The sequence below is a fragment of the Macrobrachium rosenbergii genome, chromosome 28, assembly GCF_040412425.1.
Source record: "Macrobrachium rosenbergii isolate ZJJX-2024 chromosome 28, ASM4041242v1, whole genome shotgun sequence".
In the NCBI taxonomy this organism is placed as follows: Eukaryota; Metazoa; Arthropoda; class Malacostraca; order Decapoda; family Palaemonidae; genus Macrobrachium; species Macrobrachium rosenbergii.
The window spans coordinates 3,244,875-3,268,035 of NC_089768.1; the positions used below are offsets into that span (position 1 = coordinate 3,244,875).

Below are 23,161 nucleotides of genomic sequence, written 5' to 3' on the forward strand. Positions count from 1 at the left end.
GAAGCTGTACCCCAGGGGTACATAACCTCAAAGCATTAACAGATGGGCTTGCTGTTTGTTGGAAAACTGATAGATTGATTTATGTAGACCAGCAACGGTTATGGTCATCGACACCAGTGAATATAAAGAAAAATGCACGAGCAAATCTTCGGCAAAAATATGGTCAGCAAAATCTAGATGCCACTAATAAAGAAAAAAAAAGGGTGGACGAGAGAAAAGAACCAGAGAAACACCACTAGAAATAGGGAAAAGAGATGTTACTTCATCAACCACAACAGATAAAACGAGTTTTATTAAAAGCCAGAAATCACTACAGAAAGGCTCAGTGTTGTAAGCAGGATGTCTGGATAACAGAATCTTATATCCGCCTATTAAATGCCTCAGAGATATAAAGGACAATAACAAAAGATTCTTTGAACTCCTATAGGGAAAATAAACATATTTTTATTATTATTTACCTACATCCACATATACAATAACTAAATTGCTATTAACTCATGAATAAATCTTCCACAAAAATGAATGACAACATATAAAAAATTAAAAACAGAGGAGAATGTGACAAATAATTAAAGACCAACACATGGATATATATATGGAAAATCATTAATAGAAATGAAGAAAATAAGGCATACATGGTACTTGAATGTCTTATTATACTACCTTTTCTAAAACTTATAAGAATCTTCAGCCACGAGGGATTATCCACAAATTTTCGTTGAAGGGAATAAAAGACTTTTATTGTTGGGCATTTTGGTAAGATGGCACGTCAATAGCATGAGGATACTGACGCACCCTCATTCAGAATAAGTAGTACCCACCAGGAGCAGTGGCACTTAAGACGATAACACTGACTGCAGGACAAAATGATCCTCCTTCATGTGCAAAGCATCATAGGTTTGTGCCTTTGTTATTTATAAGACCAAAAAGAAAGAGACTTGTATTTGTAAAAATTAGATATAGTTCAAGTCCAACTGGATTCAGTTGGATTGAAGCTGATAAGTTAGACAAGTTCACCCTCCTGTCACCTCGATTGAAAAAGGAAGGAGTTGGGGTCGGGAGGGACAGGGGGAAGGAGAGATAGTCCTGCTATGGATGAGAAGAAAGAAATAATTATTGCCTCTAAGAGCACAGTAGTGAGGTTTCTGGATGGTGGGAAATGGGAAAGTTGCTTAACCCCTTGGAATGATAATTTCCTTATGAAAAAATCTAGGTTGCAGAGCACAAGGGACCCCTTGTATTTTCAAACTGGGTCTGTTTCTCATAGACATATATACATTTGTGTGCTAATGCCTATGTTTAAGGTATTCTGACTACTTTGCCACAAGAACAGATATTTTGCTAAGGCTATACGTTTCCAGTTGAGGTGTCAGCCAAAATCTTGTACCATTTGAGAAGCAAAAGATAAAAGTTTATCACAAGTCATCGGGAATTATTATTTACGATATCAAGAGCTACGAAGATTCGAGTTACTTACGATAAGAACTTAGCGGAGGGAGGGAAACGCCTAATAAATACAAGAGATAAAACTGAACTGTTGCAGGAAGCTTTTGAGATTCAACAATCTCCATAGATGACAGACCACCCACAGATGCCTCTTCTGAACATCTCACCAAAATTACTCTAGTCTGGTTTGCGAGTATTTGAAAAACTAAAACTGATTATCAAATGGGGTAGCAAGGATGCAGAGGTGATTTTCCTGTTACTGATTGTGGAAATAAGTTTATAGAGAGCATTCTTAAAGATATGATTCTTTTTTTCAATTCGATAACGACTTCCAGATGACATGACTTCAAATAACGCTGTTTCTGTTTTAAAAGGAAATATGGGTACAATTTGTAATAATTGCAGATCAGCCGCTATCCCTTCAGTACACTCCGTATGAACTGAAGAGTTCATATTTAGTTTCCATACAGGAAGTATCTTTTATCCAGACATTTCCCTCCTGCTAACTAACATGTATGAAAAGATACAATACTTGCTATTCTCCTTTAAGATTAAATTAATTTTTTTTAGCTTCGTTCAACCTTGGGAAGCATAGGACACTTATTTTCAAATGTTTTCAAGATAGGCATTAGAGGAAAATATCACTTAAAACTTCTTTATTATTTTTAAGAAGCAGCCTTTGTTGACACTGGTTTGGGTTGGTATAAACCTTTCTTAGACTGTGTTTCATAGACAGGGGAGATGGTGTTCTTCGTCCTCTGTTAAGATCAAGACCTAAAACAGCTACTGAGGCATGAGGCTTGACTTGCGAAATACAGTAGAAACCTTGATATTCAGATGACTTCTTGCAATACATTTGTCCTACCTTTCATCGTGCGTTAAATAAATATTTAAACTTTAGGGTTTTAAAACAGTTTCACCAAATTTGAAATTTAACGTGCACTGATGACAGATAAATGATTGTAATCCACTAATCTTTTCTACCTACAGAATGCCTGTATCAACATAACTCTCATCTTTTGCTGTAGGTGCAACTAGTGAAATACTGAAGTCTTGTCTGGATATCGGGAGCTTTCTGCACCTTGAATGATTCAATTTTGGCTCCGAAAGATTTTATGACTGTGATCTGTTATCGTATAAGGATACTTTAAACATCAACATAAGCAAGTTGTAAATGCATATTACAAAACACATAATTTTTTTAGTTGAATGAGCAGGCACTATAAGACAAATTAAAAGTGAAGATCATTCACCATTGTTCAGTGAGAAGGTTAGCTTTGCAAGGAAAAGATATGTAATACGTGGGGAAAAGGAAACTCCGAAACTGAAGTCATTAATTAATGGATTGATAAATCAGGTGACTGATTTTAATAGAAAGAGAAGGTGACATACTGTAGAAGGGAAGTCCAAGAACCAGGTGCATCTAAATCTGCTTATATATAGTCTAATATGAAAGGAAAGAAAATAACCCTACCAAAACTAAATTCATAATGTAAGAAGTTTTAGAAATGACGAATATAAAAAACCTATAAAGAAAGATAGAGTAACATGGTGGTGACGACTTATTTTTAAACAGCCATTGAAGCAGCAAAAAATTTCTAAAAAGATGATTTTATTCTACACAGAAATAACGTGAGCTTAGAGCACTGCCGCCCGGATTATGAAAAAATGGCAAGTGTAAAAACTACCTTTCAAGAATAAAGGATAGTCAGTCACTTCACTAAAACGGTATTGTGCTCTGTGGTAAATGACTCCTTGAAATACGTATAACTATGCCATTCAAAGAACCTATACCTCAGTATAGAATTTGATGCTGTAGTACATGAGTTTACGATACAAGACTGACAATGGATAGGCGTAGCGGACGATGCGTTGGGATGGTATAATAGTTACCTGGCTACCTCCGCGTTGAAAACAAATCGAAAACCACAATTCAGCGTCTTCAGAACGAACTACCAGGGATTAGGAAAACACTAGGGGTAAATTTTCCCAGATGCGACAATTCTACCGACTAAAGGACAGCCCTTAAGATATTATTATGACCTAAATAAGGAGTATAAAGAAGGACAAAAGAAGTTAGATGAAAAGGGAAGGATTTAAAGTAAACGAAGATAATTCTGAATGCATATTTGGAGGTCAAAGAGACTCCTGAATAAGCTTGCTACCAAAAGTGTAAAAGTAAATAAAAACAGATGGGAACTTAAGAAAAATAACAGATGACCATCTTAATATGGCTGATATAAACATACTGAAAATAGGACAGTATCACCAAAGCCACGCAGCGGGGCATCAGATACATCATCAGATCAGCCATTCTTTGGATGCACCGGCTACCCGTTAACACAAAACTTGTATGCAAAACGTGCTTTGAAGTAAAGTGTACTTAGAAAATATGAAACCTATATATTTCAAATACCTCCTACAGACGTATACCACCAGAAGTATGCCTACTCGTAGGAGCATTGTTACGTACCGACTATAGAAATGAAAATGCCACAGAGGCAATAGGAAACGAATTCTTGAATACTGAACACGTCACCAGACTATTTAAGTTCGCCACGAATTAAAAGAGTGAAACTTTAAAGATTTTTAAGACGTTTTTGAAGAAATGAATCAGGCTTAGTTGTTTACAAAGAGCTATAGCACGGAAGAGCATTTTGTTCAAGAAAACCCTAAAATGTGACAAATAAATGCAGGCCTGTTTACTCTCTTTAGTGGCTTTCCGTTTATTTATGCATTTGATATCAAAGTTTTAATTTCATATTTATATGTTATCCTTTTTATCCCATTGAACGTGAAAACGGTTTGTATGGAATGTCGATCATTTCAATGGTTTGCTTAATTCTTCCATAAAAATATACAGTATGTGCATGATGAATAAGGTTGGGAATAATAATTATGATGATACTCAATATTTTCATTACTCTGAGTGACAACAAACTAACAGCGAAGGTAACGGTAAAAATTGCTAAATGTAGGCTACATTACATGAACTGGCCAGGCGATACACCTTCAAAAGAACCAGAACGTGACAACTCGGACGAGAGTTGTATCGCAGCACCAACTGCCTATGCTCAAGGGTTTAGTGACTTGGAAAAACTCCTCTTTCTTCTCACTGATGACCTTGTGGTTTCAGGAATAAATTTTCCTTCTTAATAGAAACAGTGAGTTGTCATTAGTGATGACCTCATGTGAGTTGACAGTGGACACTCGCCTTACCGCATGTTATTTATTGATGTAAGTTTTAGATGTTTATTCGGTTATAATCATCAACGGTAAGGCAAGTGTATGCAGAAAGGTACGCTAAAGTGTGTCTTGCTTTAAAAGCACTTAATGTCTTTCATCTTTTATTACGTCCACAAAATATACCTTTTCTTGGACGTTTTCAAGTTACCCGTGAAGTAACCAAGAATTACTTTCGTTCACTACTATTAATCATGGACCAGCGGAATCATCTTATTTAATCTGTAGTTATTAAAAAGACGTCCTATTTTCTTACTAGTCCAGCAGAACATCAAATCTTTCTTTGATAAAGTTTGCAGAGTTTTGCAATGACCCTTACTATTCCAAAATGTTATCGAGGTAGCCATATATAGTGAAAAGTTTTAGAATGCTGATGCAACATTTCGTTAGACGAAAGTTTGGCATTAAATAGAGATTTTTAATTCCTTAGGTTCTTCATTCTCAGAACAGATAGTTTGAAAGACTTCTCGTCCATACGCAAACCTAACCAGAAGATCTGGTCCGATATTTGCTCGCATTTGCCGCAGGCTTCCTGCGAAAGATGGTGTTTTGAGTCGAGTTCCATCCTTTGTCCCGTAAAGAGGTGAACAGTAAACTGGAACTGACACAGTAATTTTACTCTTACCAATACACAACCCATTATACTGTACTGATATGCACAATCATGAATACGCATACAAACTATGCGAAAGAAGGATATTGTAAGTGTTTTAAATGCAAATCTAAAGTCTGCACAGTGGGAAAATTCAGAGTATTAAAACTATTTTACAATTTATTCTACTGGAGGTAAAAGAGTAAAATGTCAAGCTATCAGTCCTAGAGCTCCGAAACCCTTCAGTGTCTTACGCCCTAAAAGAATTATAAATGAAAGTTCCACCAGATTTTTCGCAGTAAAGTTGCATCCCTTATTACTCGAAACTTTGAACAAATTGTACAACACATTTTATTCAGTGCCCAGTGGAATGGTGGACAAGAGGGGGGAAAATTTCTCGTGGTTCTTTCTATTTTAAGCTTTGGACCTTTTTCATAGCGTCGCGGAGGATAATTCAAGCGGATGACTAATATCTCTAATCTTTCTGTGCTCTTAATTCGTCAGTGAAACTGATAGTTAACAACAGACAAACTGTAACTCACACAGACAAGAGACATATGCAAACTTATATGCATAACTATGCAAAAACATGAACAAGAGATAGATTAAAAAATAGAGGAACGGTGTATCCTCAATCTTCGAGGACTTAATAGTTAGTACAATGGACGACGTTGTCTACGATCAGTTTATATATTCTGTATGTTATTGAAGACCTCCTGAAATTCGACACAGCTCAGACAGAAAATAAATATTGGAAGCAACAAGATGCAAAAATAAAATGCCTACTGAAAGAGAAACACTAAAAGCGGGTTTGGTGTTCGTTTCGCTGCTCTGTATCGCTAACGACGGAGAATGGACGTTATACACTCAGTATCGTACAACATCTTTTCACCAGTTAGTTTTGACTGAATCATGCATCATGACCGTGGTAATATATATGAATACTGCGGAGCCAAACATGACCAGGTCAGGGTTTGCAAATTTTGTTCCCAAGTCATCCGAAATCCACGAGCACACGGATTCTGAAGCCTTTAGGAAAATTTGGTTTCGAAAAGATTGGATTTTTCTTTTTGTATGATTCGATTTTGCACAACTACGCTGGGATCCTAAGAGAGCCTTTTCATCCATTGCCTATTGACGACAACATGATGTTCGGTATTTACAGACTTTTCCTTCATATTTTCCTTTCAGTTAAATGCCGTAGTCTGGGAGTAATGTGATAGGAATTCGTTAATGTGCTGTTATTTGGCAACGGTTGATAGGTGACTCCTTTGTTAGACTGTTTAAATTGTGACACACATATGAAATATGGATCATGGGTACATAAACGCAAGAGAAGAGTTGTGCCACTGAAATCGGCACGCGGATGTCTATTAAAAGTCAGGAGTGAAAATGAATATTTGATATAAATATTTTATTCGGAATTCAAATATTAATGTTTGACTTACACAAAACAGTCCACGAATGCTTATACTTACTAGCGTCTGCTAAAATAAATGTAAACTTGTATTGGTTTACGGTGGTTAACAGTTAATTAATACACGTGCATTGGCGAAAGTAGCACAAATCTCCAATTTACATAATTTTTCTCCTGAAGTTTACTTTATTTCAGTTATTCGATCTTCATATTAAAGTGTTTATTTTTTTTGATTAATTGAACAGAGAGATGGGAACCTCAAGCCCGCGTTTTGGAGGTTCAAGGATTTTTTTAAAATGAATTGTAATTGACACAAATGAATCTGCGAAGAGACTGACTGATATGGGTTTAGTTGTATATCTTTATTAAATAAAAAAAATCTCATATATTCAATCTAGTAACCTTGCATTTTGCAAATTAGGGTCCCAGAATTATCCCCGTGAAGTAAACTGCAACACGTTTTAAGTTAGATGTGTGTCATCATGCTTTATATTTGATTTGTATTTAAACAAAAATCATTCATTGTCAGTCCAAGAATTTTTTTTTTTTTGTCTTTCAGACGATGGTCGCCATAAATCTTGACTGTAGGAAGCAAAGAGTGGACTCTGCACAGACAAGCATGCCAGAGATGGCGTACGGTCGCTTATCAGACATTTATGGTACAAGCAGGTTAAGGTTTTCCCTGCTGACAGGAGCTGTATAAAAGAAACTTTCATCTGCTCACTGAGTGTCACAAAGTAGATATATAGCTGAAGGGAGGAGAAACTAGTCCGGTATATCATGGCTATTAGCGAATTTCCTGTTTATTTTCATGAACATCATTGAATCCCAGCTTGATGATGGAAATGGGTTCAGGAGAGTAGAGAATTTCGCATTCCGTGACGCCTTGCAGGAAGCAAGAGTTTTAAAAGGTAGGGGTTTAATAAACACTAGTTTTCCATAAACTAGTTTATCAGTTTTGACGACATATATTAGCATAAGACCCAAGACTAAGCTAACTATACATCCTTTTACTAAATTAGTTATCTTTTCCTGTTTGATCTGGCCAGTTTATTAATTTTCATTCGATTTGCGAATTCTTCCCAACGGGACCGGCGGCTGCGGAGAGGTTAAACAACCTTCGCTTGCGCACGGCTCATGACGCTGCTATTCTGTTACAGAAAGCTTCAGGTAAATTAAGGGGCGACGTGACAGTTAAAAGGGGATTATTTCTGTTAATAAGTAAACAAAAGTAAATCTACCGGACAAGAAATTTTCTCTTGGTAAAATACTAAAGGATAATTACACTACACACCTAGAATGGATACAGAAAAGACTGATATGCCACTTAACTCGAAGAAACAAGACTTGCTAAAGAAGCAGTAACGGGTATGCTGGCGACTGGTGCTATCCTGAGAAATGCTGAATTTGACTCAACAGCTGAGTTTGACAGATTCATAAATTTCCCGTAGCAAACACCAAGTCAGTGTCGTTATTCGGAAAACTACAAATACAAGTTGGCTTTTACTTCTTCGTGTTTGAAAGTGGGTGAATTCCTTATGAGTAAAAGAAAGTTTACTGATTCAGTCACCTTGCCTATAAGGAAAGCGTCAAGATCAACAAACATTACAAGGCTTTGATCAAAACATTAAAGTTACTATATACTGAACAGTTCACATCTGAAAATATCTATGAATATTTAGCAAAAGTGCGTTGTCTGCAGAGAAACGTCTGCCATAAACGCCTGCTTGATGCAGTGCCAACAAGAGTCAGTACTGGAATTATTCCTAGCCCTGAACAGCATGGAAATAAATGGAAAGGACCATAAGTCAGATAATCAACGAAAAGCCTCTGAGATGAGATGAGAGACTCACCCTTCACATTCACAACCCAGGTGAGTAGGGACGCGATGGGGCTAATGGGGAAGGGTCTTCTTTACTATGGACCACTTACCATAGGTGGGTTCTAACGACCGCGCCATGAATAGATGCATTATACTGTAGATGTCACAAGAAATGATGCAAGTTCAAAATGTAATGCACAACTCTTTGTTACTTTGCTGGTGACTGCCATCAGCAGAGGGACTGAAAGGGCCCAAAAATATGTTAACGAATGTATCACTTGTGTATGATTCCAGTGCTAATCACCAGCTAGCATAATTTTATACCTTTGCATCAATCATTTGCTGTAAAGGGGTGATTTAAATCACTAATTTCTCTTTGGGGGAGAAAGAGCAAGGGTGGGTCATGGTCTTTTGTGACCCAATACATCATCATATTGTTTATCATATCCAGTGGGCTTTAGTCTACTGTATTGAAAGCACAATAATTTCGCTGGAAAAATCGTATAAAGCACGAGAGCTTGAGTGGAGGAGAGACCATCAAAATCGATTCATTAGTCTGATTTATATTTTTAAACTGGCGGTATATATCCTTAGTTGATATCAAAGAGGCTAATCTAATTGGGTGCTCATGCTGCTCGGTACTTATCATAGATTACGATATTGTTTTGCAGATATTTACCAGCAGATAAAAAAAAAAAAAATAAGAGCAGACTACAGATACGAATTACGTTGTATTGAGGATCCTCGTAAAACACTAGAAAATGATATGAAATTTGAACAATCACTCAAGTGTCGGATACCATTGAACGAAAACTAGGTGCATTTTTACAAACACTTTTTCGGGACCTCGTCATCTCATTTCAAATGCCACGTCACCTCCATATTTGCACATCCAAGACTCGGGGAATAAAAGCGGTATCGGATCGCATTTAGTATATTGTGTTGTTTAATCCATCAAACATTTGAATTGGCAGTTATGTCAGGTGCACTGTACCAAACGTGTCAGCAGTAGGAAACGCTTTAATTCTTGAATCACTGAAAGGTGAATTTTCTTCTTATTTTTCTCTTCTGCTTTAAAATCTAAAAGGTTTATAATGCCAAAGGTGAAGAATATTCAAAAGAATATGAAAGATTGCTACGCGTTAGATAAATAAAGAAAATGGGTTTTCTTTGAAAATGCTGGAAGTAGGCCTAATCGATGGATTCGATAAAAAAAGGCGCAAGAAAAATAAATTCAACGTATTGCACGGTCAGATAATATCTGTAACAAGATTCAAAAGGAAAAGAGTTACGGATGTTTGTGAAACTGAACTGAGGTCGTCTTAAATGAATTACTTCAGTATCATGGAAGGAAAAGATATTTACAATCCAGTTATTCATTTTGTGCAACATACTAAAGCTTGCGCTCAACGATTTGGACAAGGAACGTGATGAGAAGATTGAGAATCTTTAGGACAATCCATGTAGGGCAGCACATGCACGAGTACCACAGACGATGAGAAATCCTTTTATTTCATCTGAAGGTATTAAGGTTTAGAAATGATTTTGCGCTGAAAGCGGCTTGTTCCGATGTCGTTTTTGCAAGGAATGTGATGCACCGCTGGCGTTTGTAACTGTAGTAGCCTCCTTCTTTATGTACCCTCAGTTGTAGGCTGTGAACGTATAGTTTGCTATAATGCTCAACAGACTTTCTAAGAGCTCTGCGATTCGTCGGTTGGGTTGTTATTGGTACCTTGCTGATGTCATGTAGATTACCAAGCAGCAGTTACGAAGCTTTTCACTGTAGAAAGATGCATATACTATGTATTATTATACATGTCGGTCGAGTTTCTGTATCATTACCATTCGTCATCCTACAGTGATTAAGATGCAGAATACTAACTTCGGAAATTTTGCTAAAGTTCCCAGCGAGAATTTGTATCCTAGCAAGTCATGCTCCTGCAGTCCAGATTTTCAAGAAAAGGATCAACACAGCTTTTTATCGGCGAAGATCTAGGACCAGACACGTTGATTTTACCAAGAGTATATAGAGTTTTGGCATGCGGCTTTTGTATCCATTATTAAGCTTTATAGTTAAGCGTAATTTATCTAATTTCTGGTTTCATTTAGCCGTTTCTACCGTAACGAAAATTAGCGGCAGTTTCATTCAGCCTGCTGTTCAGTTGATGTAAAGGGTTATCACAAAAAGTGATTTAAAAAATAAACCTGTAAATTACCTACAATGTTCAACGCTAAAGATTGTTTTTTTCATTCAGAAGCCTAGGGAAAGGTGAGAACGATGATTCCGGAAGAGATGAAGGCCGGGTCATTTAGCAGATTAATTGCTTTTGGTTTAGTTATACTGAGGAGAGACCTGAACTATGTAGCATTCCAAAAATGAAGGCAATGGATAATGTCGACTTAGTGCTTTAATAACTGGGAAGAAGAACCGAACTTAAGACATCTAGCAAAACAATTATTTTAAAAAAGATTGACCGAATTGGCGTATGTGATCACCACGCAAAATTTAAGGTAAGTTGAATATTCAAAATGTAGATAAAAACTAAAGCTTTTGGTTAAAATTGATAAAGATATCAAAATTTGTTTGGGCGAGACAACAGAAATTGATTATACTTATATCTTTGAGACAAAGAAATTGATTACACAATCTCCATTTGGGTATAGTCACGATATCAGAGTTGATGGATGAAGTAAAGCTAATTTGTAACTAATTACAAGTGAAAGGAGAGGAATTAAAGGCAAATGAAGTAAGGTACGGATTGTCAAGCAACAAGTCAATGCATGAAGAGAAGCAGAATTGATAGGTTCAGTGCTAAAGAGGTAGTGAATAGGTGAGAGAACTGAACCCGGGAAAACACCGTAGAGATGAGGAAAGGGACAAATATTGTACCATCGACACCTAGAGATATAAAGCAGCTAGACAAAGTGCTAGTCTTAAGTCTAGAGAAACCTGGAGTGAAATCATAATGAAAAATTATGGTTAACAGAGCCTTGTATTAGATTCCACTTTATACATTACAAATATAATAAAATGCAATAATAACGAAGATTCTCCCAAGTTCCACAAAAAAGATGATTGAGCTTGTGAGATAAGAAAAGCCCGTAATAGAAAGTCAAACTAGTGATCTGAAAGAAGAGAGGCATTCAAAGCGTTTGAACTGATTATCATTCTAATGAAACAATGATGCATCATTTGAAATCCAACCTTAGAGATTTCAATAATATATCAATGTGCCATTCTGAAATAATTGCATAATAAATTCATTAAAAATTGCGTCATTATATGATTCTATATGATGTATGGCTGCTTGCTGAAGCACGAGCAGTTTCATGATTTTCAAACAAAAGACCCTTATCTCTGTTTGCTTTGTGCTTCTGTTAATCGTTGATATTTTTCTGTTGTTTTTTGTGTTTATAAGACACTGGCGAATCAGTGAAAATGGCTGAGTGTGTTCTTGAACTGTTGTTGTTGAAGGTGATGGGACTCTTTAAATCGTGAGATTTTGCCGATGAGACTCCACACATAAGTGGAATAGTTCCAAAGTCTAGAAAATATTAGAAGGTGCAAAACTGTCCTTCAAGTAATGCTGAAGAAAGTTAGGATAAAAGTGACGAGTTTCTGATGCTAGGCAATGATGAACAAAGTGACTGCAAGGAGTACGTTTCCTGGGGACAAATATTGTTTCCTGAGCTACACGTGGCTGGGAACGAAAGGAGAGCAACCAATATGTCTGTGAGGCAGGGGAAGCTGAGTAGTCTATCCTCCCCCCAACCCCACCTATGCCTCTACCTCAACTTTTGCCTCATAACCAAACTCTGGCCGTCTGCTCCGTCTCTGTTCTGCACTTAGAAGGAGAAACTGAGGGTTGATCAGACCCGGAACTGCCATGTGTGCTCGATTTTAACAGTAAAACGTGGCTCTTGGCTGTTATGGTAGTGATTTCTCATTTGAGTTCCTTTCAGCTTTTTATTACACAAGATTTCCTTTGGTAACTGATTGAAGAGCAAATAAATATGCCAAATTCTGCAGAGAAAACCAGCTAATGAGATGCAACACGACTGACATTGCACATTACCCGTGCCTTAAAATGGATGTATCTGCGAAAGATCAACACGTATCAATCCTTTGAAAAAATCATTTAGCTGTTTCCATGCTTGCAATACATTAACAGTTCCAGATAATAATGCAGACAGAAAATTTTGGTTCAGTCGGTAATGGAATGCTCATAAAGTGCGTTCCAAACTAAGTATGTGCCTGAGCAAGAAGCGTTTTCAGATAAAGGAATTTCTATTCACAGGAAGATTATTAACAAAAGTTTATGCCCCTAAGAAGCTACGCAAGAACGTCATCAAGGTACATCTTTTATGAGAAGCTGAAAATATGTGCATGTTTTTGTAGTTTACTGTGGAAAGTCAGCTGTTTCATGAAGCTATGTAAATGTGTATACGTTGATGGCGCAAAATCTGGGGTGAGGGTATCTTGTGTATACGTATAATTATCACAACCCCATGAAATTGATGTGGGAATTTTATGAACATTATTTCCTCAAAAAATGTGATGCTCTTCAAGTGACAAGGTGAATACTGACGGCATTTAAACATTTAAGAAAAAAGAATCCATCACATGATGCCATACACTTCTGCACTTTGCTAAAATGACTTCAGGTTGGTGACCCTTATTTCCAACGTGCAAGGCACTGAAACTGAGGATTATTATGCACAAGAAGAAGATCCAGAAACATAGAAGATCTGAATTGTAAGTCAAAGAATGTATTGATACATGCATGGGGTCAAGCATCAGCCAAATAATAAAATATCACAGATTCACAGGGGTGGGTGTACCTTCTGCAGGCTACTTTGCAAATATATTGATGTTGTATCAGAAACAAGCAGGAAACTAAAACAGAGTATCATTCCTCCAGTGGCACGAAGTAGCTATATTCTTTCCTCATTTTGACCACAATGAATGGCCATCAGGAGACTATATAATTTCCCCATAATACTCCTTTTGGCGCTCTGTTTGCTGGCACTCCTGATTCTGGCACTTCTATTGTAAACACTTCTATTACTGAACATTCTACTGATGATCTGCCTATTGCTGGCACTCCCAAGAAATATGAGGTTGTTGACCCTACGCATCAGTTTTCCACTGTACCTCTTTTCTGAGTTCTGTGTAAAATCCAAGAGAAATCAACTTGTTTTTCAAAACAAAGGCGGTGGCGCTGTGTCTGGTAAAAGGACGGCTTATAGAAAGGCAAACCACGAAATGACCACAATTCAAAGAACCTCTGTGCTTTATGGAGGAGTGCTTCGAGATGTATCTTAAAAAGCATGATTACTGGAACATTTTGCCCCTGAAGGCGCCAAAGTAGCGGTCTCTAATGACCTCCTATTCTTATAACATCACGTTTCCTCATCCAGTAGAGATTTTTTCAGTACCCATCTATACTATAGTTGAATATATATATATATATATACACACACACACACATATATATATATATGCATATATATATAAACACACATATATAATATATATATATATATATATATATATATATATATATATATATATATATATACATTGTATATATATATATATATATATATATATATATATATATGTATATATACGTAGATATGAATATAAATATAAGTATATATTAATATGTATATATATACATATATATATATATATATATATATATATATACATACATGTATATATGTATATGTATATATATATATATATATATATATATATATATATATATATATACACATATAAATTCATTGCTTCCAATGCTACCTGACACAAAGTGCATCTGTGAAATTTCACAACTCATATCGTTCATGTGCTTAATCTTCCACACATATCCACTCATTTTTAGCCTCCTTTCTCGAAGTTTTCGTCCAAGTAGGTCTGGGTCTTCATATTCTTCTGGTGCTCATAGAAGCCCAACTGACACTATAATACTGTCCTACCAAAGATTGTGCGAAGGGCATTGCCAAGCCATCTCCATCTCGCTTTCATCATAATCCATTTCATCTACATATGAAATTCCCGAAATTTTTTTATTTTATGATTTCTCTTTCTATCCTGCCATCTAACTCTTGATATTCTTATCAAAGCTTAATTCTCAAATCTACAAAATCTTTTAGAATTAGTCTCATTATTATACCAAGATTCACACCTGTAAAAAAATACAGATTTAAATGGATTTATGTAAAATATTGTTCTCGTCTGCAATTTTATTTGTTTGGGTATCGTCTTACAGAATTCCAATTCAAGAGAACTTGTACTGGATACCATTGTGCCTAACTATTTAGAAGATTTAACCTCATTAATCCTTCCCTATCTGATTTTTTTTTCATCCCTTTGTGGAGCCTATATGCTGTCCTCAGGAACACCTCAGTGGCGCAAGGTCTTCCTTAAAATTGGTCTATGTATGCTGTTAAATACCTTTTTGTTGCTAATAAAAAAAAATGGCTTCTCGTTAACGAAAGTCATCAAAGATGTTTTTTAAATTTCATACACTGCTGCAACATACGTCTTAACACAAATATTTGATCTGTGCTCCTGCCTTTCCCAAAACCAACTTGTTCATCTCTGATCATTTTATCAGTTTATATCTCTAGCCAACCGAGAAGAAGCTATCAACTGGAGTGACGTAACGTTGACCTCTGGAACTCTTGGTAGAAATACCGATATTCTGTAATTCTTAAAGCATTCATCACTTGCCAGTTGTCCTTTGAAATATATGGCATTAAAATTCTACCTTTCGGCATTTTTATGGGCTCCTTTTGTCAAATATATATATATATATATATATATATATATATATATACATATACATATACAGTATATATATATATATATATATATATATATATATATATATATATATATATATATACATATACAGTATATATATATATATATATATATATATATATATATATATATATATATATATATATATATATATATATATATATATATATATATATATATATATATATATATATATATATATATATATATATATGTGTGTGTGTGTGTGTGTGTGTGTGTGTGTGTGTGTGTGCTTGTGTGTGTGTGTAATAATGAATAAAATAATTTCCAACCCTTACACCCATACACAGATTTTGAAATCCGAACCAAGCATAAGGATTTTAAAACTGAATGGAATAGTTGTGGAAAGAAGCACAGAAACTTAAAGAAAGCGAGAAATTTGGAATTGTATGAATGTTTCTCGTACCTTGGCAGCACAGACATTTTCTTCGTCACCAGGGCTCGACATCACGATATAAGTAGTACAGTATCTGACTTGAGGCAGTTATGGTGTAAATGAAATCACAGGTTTGTGAGTTATGAAGAATTTTCTTTTGGTTAAAGTGGTTACCCTGAACTTCACTCTGCAAGAAAAAAAATCTGTCAGATAAAAGATGTACTTTGTTATTTCACAGGTTTTCGACATAGAGAAATCCTCATTTGTAGCTCATCAGCTAGAATGAAGCATTGATAGGTAACTGGGGCTGTTTCGGTCTTACAAATTCTATATCTTCAACACTTTTGTAATAATGTGGTATCTTATAATGTTGTGGAGGTTCATTTCAAGCACATCGTAAAGCACAAATGCTACTAACTTTTATCAGAATCTAACATGTCCGACCTAGATATTACTTACAAAGGTTTTCTCTGCTACTTTGGTTCTATTGTTGAATGTTAGTTTCCTGCAATGCAATAGAAAATAATAATAATATATCATAAAAAAAATAAAATGTTAAAATGAGCTGAAGTTTTCCGGAAAAATCTGTATACCTTATTGCAAAAAATATTTACCAGAAATTGTATGAAACTGCGATAAACTGTATATCTTTCAAAAGAAAGATATACAGTTTATTGGTCTATGTGCAGGGATTGTACAGTAAAATTTATAGCAGAAGGTGCAGAAACCTATATGAGTCATCACTGAGAACTCTTTCAGCCTTATTTTCATTCGAAGATACAGATCTTTGTTTTTTTTTTTATTTCAAGGCAGATAATCGCATTTAATCTTGATAAATTCAACAAAGCGAAACAGCAAAAATTTAAAGTTAAAATGGCACTTGACGTTCGGGGTAAACAAATACTGTTGTATTTCTCTATTTCACAAAAATAGGTTACTAGCCATACAATTTTTTTGCAGTATACAAAACTACGCTACAGTGCCTTTCTGAGTGAATGTACTCTATTACTATCGAGTTTAACAATTGCGCAGTAAAGCATTTTAACACCATCTTTGACGGTATGGGTAGCCTACTCCGGTTACATGTACAGCAGGAGGAAGAAGGCTGATAATGGGCAACACTTAATGCTCCTAGCCTTATTTCTCTGAATGAATCAGTACCTACTCTCTTCAATCGTTAAGCGACAAAATTCTCCTGTAACTGCACTAGATATACAGTTGGTGGCAAACACTGAAGCTGGGCTTAATTTACACGATCGCGTTTTGGGCTCAAATTCGTGATTTTAGTAATAAAATGACATTTATTTAAAGTGCTTTTTATTACTTCAATTGAACATAAATTTGCTGCCGTCTTTCACGAGTTTGAACTCATAACTGATTTATGAAAGGTGGCGCAGCATCGATTGCCTTGAGTAAATTGAGGGTGTCAATCACAGCAGTCACTGAAGGGCCACTTTCGGCCGCTTGTCGCTTAAGGCAGTGAACAGAGGGAATTGGAGTGGCTAGACAATAATATAAAGAGATCCGTAAAAAAAAAAAAAGATGAAGTACAAGGATTTGAATGTGGAACCTAGAGGAAACCCTACAATTGCACTAAGAAGAAATAGTTGAGAGTCTGGACAGCGAAACTGAAGAAAGGAAGCAGGAATGGAGATAAAGTAAAAGGCTACGAAAAGGGGATGCATACAACCCTTTGTAATGTCTATAGTGCACAAAATGAAGTGAACTGAGCAATACCCCTCTACAGGGCACCTTTTCTAGAGGATGGTAAGAACTAGTAATAAGACTGCAGCTTATAATTGGCTGTACGTGGCATTTAAATAAGCACTGAAACACCTGAACTTATGTGGCTTTGCGAAGATCAAGGTATACTGTAGACGATTTCTCTGAACGCAGTGGTTATAAATTAGCTATCTAGAAGTAATGATCGTATATTGAGTCTGTGTCCTTCATATATCAGAAATCCTTGATTAATTTAGCACGCGTTTTAGTCATAAATAAGTCTTAACATAAAATGTCCATGGACACTTATTCAATTCTTTTGCACAACAAATAAATACTGGAGTTTATGCAGTGGTCATGTGCAAATTAGATGCAGTAGATAATCATATTTAACATATTGCCCTTGGACAAAGCAAGCCATCTTATCACCATAACGTAAGAAAGAAGCATGGGCAAATTGAGCTGGATAAGCATATCCTGTGAGAATGTTTGAACTTTGTTAGATAAAATTACTAGGAAAAAAATCTTGACGAATACCAGGAAAAATGTTGAACATATCAGTTATTGTATTTAATACGATCATTATATATGACCTGTCAGGACAAATAATAACTACTACAAACTTAGCAGGTGCTCGACGAATATTGTTCCATTTAGTGGTTGTAGAGACTTTTAGGAACTAACCGATTCTTAATATTCAAATCTTCATTAACAATGTATGCCTGATTCCACCCATTTTCTGCACATTCATAACACTTCTACTGGATTCTTTTAGAAACCTTTCATACACCATCTGAAAAAAGAAATCCATTTAAGTACTATTGTCTTTACATCTTTATGGCAATCAAGTTCATTTGGGTTATTACCTTTGTCGTAGCCTCATCATAAGAAAGGATTCGATTTTGAGAAAGTGGTACAAGTATTTGTGGCCAGAAAACTAATTGTCACAAGTATGCCATGCTTGATCATTGTAACATGTGCTGAACCACAGGTAACAAGGTCATAAGATCGAACTATACCTTCACAATCATATTCCGAATATGAAGTGCTTGCTTTGATTGCATAGCCATTGGACTGCCGTACAAACATTAGGTAAGCTTGGTTAACCAGTAAATTATAGTGAGGGTAGACAGCATCCTCAGTTGGGCAAACTTCATGAATACGTCTTACCCATTAAAAATAATCCAAATGTTGTAAATTAGCTTAAAAAAGTTGAACTGTAATGGTTATATAAATGATTTTTCCAAAATATTGACCTCATCTTTATTGTTCCTTTGTTGGAGTAAAAACTTGCGCAAACAGCCTGCATTTGGTGAGAGACGCTGGATTAGTAAAATAATATTATCAGATGCTCCCAACAGATCTCATAAATTGCCATGCTCTCAGTATCATCTGGTTTGTCGAGTTTGAACCTTTAATATTATAATGAAATGAGGCGTTGCAATAAGTTGCTTCTTTGAATACCGTAAGAAACTGGTTCGATAAATTTGACAGACTGCAGTGCTTATTGAAAAATTTATTATGACCAAAGAAAGAAGAACTGAAAGCTAGGTAATACTCAGATGACGAATGATGTAAATCTACAGTTAGAACATAGGATGGGAGGGAGTTCAGTTTATCTCTTCATGCGTTGATAAGAAACTTAAGTCCATTTTACAGTGACAAAGCACGAGTGTTATGCAAATATAGAGTATAAGAATAGCATTCTCTTTTCAAATATAAGTTTACTTTCGAGAGTAAACATCTTTTGAAATACAAATTATACTTCTAAAAAGGCCTTAACGCTAGCACATTCATATTTATCTTTGATCTCGTTACTAGTATTATTATCATTTAACTTGACAGCTTATTCAAATCAAAGGCCACCTCTAGGTCTTGAAGATGAGGCTTGGTTAAAACTTTTATTTTAAAAAATTAGTCAAACACTAACTGAATAGTCAAGTACTGTACAATCACTAACAACTAACACTCACTATACACTTACACTCACTAAACATTCACACTTACTATCACTCACACTTACTAAACACTGTACCCTAAACACCCACTGTATCCTAAACACTCGCTGTACCCTAAACACCCAGTAAACATTCGCTAAATACTCACTTAATCCTAAACATTCATTAAACAATAAACACTAACTAAACATTCACTAAGTATTCGCTATACACTAAACATTCATTAAGTACTCACTATACACTAAACACTCACTAAACATTCACTAAGCACTCACTATACATTAAACACTCACTAAACCCTAAACACTCACTAAACATTCATCCATTAAACAATAACATTAACTGAACATTCACTAAACCCTAAACACTCACTGAACATTCACTGAATACTTACACATAATATTCACCCATTAAACACTAACATTAACTGAACATTCAACACACTGAACATTCACCCATTAAACACTAACATTAACTGAACATTCACTAAACCCTAAACACTCACTGAACATTCACTGAATACTTACACATTGAACATTCACTAAACACTAACTGTTGATGCCCAACGATTAACTGTAAATAATGTTTGTGTTGTCTAGTTATCGCAATGGTTAATGTTAAGGTTTGCTGTTTGGTAGTTTGCTGGTTCGAGTCTACGCTCGGCCATATGAATTGTTTACTTGGTGTTGGGTTGTTTTAGCTAATTTATGCATAGTTCTCGGTCACGTGAACTTTTTGGTAATCGGCAGTGTCTTCCTGTAAACAAATGAGGAAACTTATCAGTTTTAAAAGAGATTTCAGACAGAACGGATATAACGAATATAACGAAAGTTTTGTATTTACTGAGGAATATTTGGACTGTTTGTTATAGGAACACAATTGTAAGTAAACGCCTATTATACTGTTTTAGAATAGCGGATTCATCCTTTCCCAATTGTAAGCCTACATGGTATATAACGTATGCCTTTATATGAGCCTTGATTATATTGACTTTGTGTATTAGCTTTTTGTAATTAGCCGTTATACATGCATAATTTACTTAATTAAGCTTTGCATATTGTTTCTATCAGTCTTAGTTATTTAACTTAATAATTTTGTATAAATTAGCATATTATTCATACGTTGATTTCTTTTTCGTTTATCCATAGTAATTGAACCACATCACATCACATCACTTCAAGTTACGCTACATACGTCAAGTCTACATGTATAAGCGTCTAACAATATAACCATATCGATGTTAACGTCATGGATCTAATAAAGAACTATATGTGCGTATCAAAATTGTGTTTCTCCATCATTCACGTTAAGCAATAGAAGAATAGTGCATTAACACTAACATTCACAAAACATTCACTAAACCCTAAACACTCGCTCAACATTCACTGAATACTTACACACTAAACATTCACTAAATACCAACATTCACTAAACATTCAATAAACCATAAACACTCAATAAAACATTTACACTCTAAACATTCACTAAACCCTAAACACTCACTGAACATTCACTGAATACTTGCACACTAAACATTTACTGAATAATTGCACACTAAACATTCACTAAACATTATCATTCACAAAACATTCACTATGCCCTAAACACCAAACATTTACTAAACACTTACTCATAAACATTCACGAAACACTTACCAAACATTCACTAAACACTCACTCAACATTCACCAAACACTGACTCATTAAACATTCAGACCTACTGTATATAGATGGCTGCAAGGCTCTGCAGCACCGCCCTGATTAGACCACCGAACTATATAGTACTGGTATATATAGAGACAGCATCTCCAGATATATAGCCTCTATGTATGAGACAGATCGTCCTGCTTTCTTGGCCATTTATTCAAACAGAAGGCCTTTTTGAAAGCTCACTGGTGACCCGAGAGAAAATGAGCTTGCATGATTGATTTTTTACTTTCGATTAAAATCGCATTGTTTCTACATGAGCTATTTTGTAACATAAATGAGCCTATGTTCTATCAGTGAAATGAACTAAGTTCTATCAGCGAAATGAGCCTTTGTTAATAAGCCAAGTTCTAGCAGTGAAATGAGCCTAAGATATATCAGTAAAATGAGCCTATGTTCTATTGATGATATGAGCCTTTGTTCTATCAGTGAAATGAGCTCATGTTCTATCAGTAAAACTAGCTTATATTCTGTCAATGAAATGAGTCTTTGCTCTGTCAGCGAAATGAACCTATGTTTTATCAGTGTAATGAGCCTTTGCTCTATCGGTGAAATGAGCCTTTGTTTTATCAGTGAAATGAACATAAGTTCTCTCAGTGAAATGAGCTTGTGTTCAGTCGGTGAAATGAGTCTTTGTTCTATCAGTGAAATGAACCTATGTTCTATTAGTGAAAGGAACCTGTGTTCTATTGGTGAAATGATCTTTTGTTTAGCATATGTTTTGCTGGTGTGATAAGTCTTTGTCAATGAAATGAGGCTATGTTCTATCAGTGAGATGAACCTTTGTTCAGTCACTGAAATGAGCCTAAGTTCTGTCAGTGAAATGGGCTAAAGCTCTATCTGTGAAAAAAGCCTAAGTTCATTCACTGAATTTAGCCTTCGTTTGTTCAATGAAATGAGCCTAAGCTCTATCAGTCAGAGATCACCAAGGACCGTGAGTAGACCGCGTGACGTCACAACCTCTACCTGCGCATTAGATCCTAATTTTGGGTCAGCCGTGAGAAGACCTTGTATTCACTAGACCTTGCCCATAGTAAGGATGGTTCACAGTACAGTATGTGAGGTACTAGTCACGTCCAAATGAAGTGTCAGTTAACTTAGAAGCAAAAGATTATCAGTCAAATTTAAAGTAGTGAAAGCGTACGTTAGCAATTCAGTGGATATATTACGTATCATTTTAGCATAAATGCTATCAAGAAAATCTTTACCTGTCCTGTTCATCTTGGCCACATAGCAAATTAAAGGTCAACATTTGATGTAGCTTCGTTCCGTGGTTGGTGAGTATTTTTCCAATACATCGCTCCTCAGCCCCCACTAAAAAAAATGAACTCTCGTTCCACAAAACTCAATTTACTGAATAGAAAATGAGGCAGAAGATGAATTCCCGAATTACATTTCAAAATACCTCATAGAGAGTGAATGAGACGAAACGAAATAGTCCAGAAGACAAGTCATTTAAGGAGTCTTTGGAGGTTGGAGGTGCTTTTTTGAGGGCATCTCATTTGCCCGAGTTCAAACGACTTCGATTAGAAGGCAAATGGTCAAATTGAAGATCTTTACCAATGCCTCGACAACGTCAACCAAAACATAGGTTTCATTACTGATGCGTTGAGTATTGTATATTATAATTTGAAATTGTTCATTTCTATTGTTATTATTTTCTCATCGCTAATTTATCAAGACGTAGAGATTCATGGATTATGTAGGTGACGGCAGTCTACAGAAATGGAATTTATTCCCCAAAAATCCAGAAGGAGGGCAAACAAATGGTCTTTTCAATCAAAATCCGAAGAGAAAGGAAAAGGAGAAGAAGGAAAGAATGAGTGGGCTTAGCTGTGCAGGAGTGGAGCGATAGCCGCGCTCCTTAAAGGTGAGAGGGTTCTACATTATTAAATATGATTATCATTTATCAGTGATAAATAAAAGTAACACCACTCCCTAAAGAGGAATCCCAGTCTCTAACGGCCGCATGAGAAGAAGACGTATATATCCCAAAAACTGGCTTTCGAAGAAAGATTCAGTC

General features: G+C 35.6%; 1 protein-coding gene across 1 annotated transcript in view; it reads right to left on the reverse strand.

Annotated features, from left to right (window-relative positions):
- The window catches only part of LOC136853863 (uncharacterized), a 32,621-nt gene extending 16,797 nt beyond the window's left edge, over positions 1 to 15,824 (reverse strand). The window contains exon 1 of the mRNA XM_067129787.1: positions 15,783 to 15,824. Coding sequence (XP_066985888.1) covers positions 15,783 to 15,824 — 42 coding nt within the window. The remainder of the gene's footprint in view (positions 1 to 15,782) is intronic.
- Between the last annotated feature and the right edge of the window lie 7,337 nt (positions 15,825 to 23,161).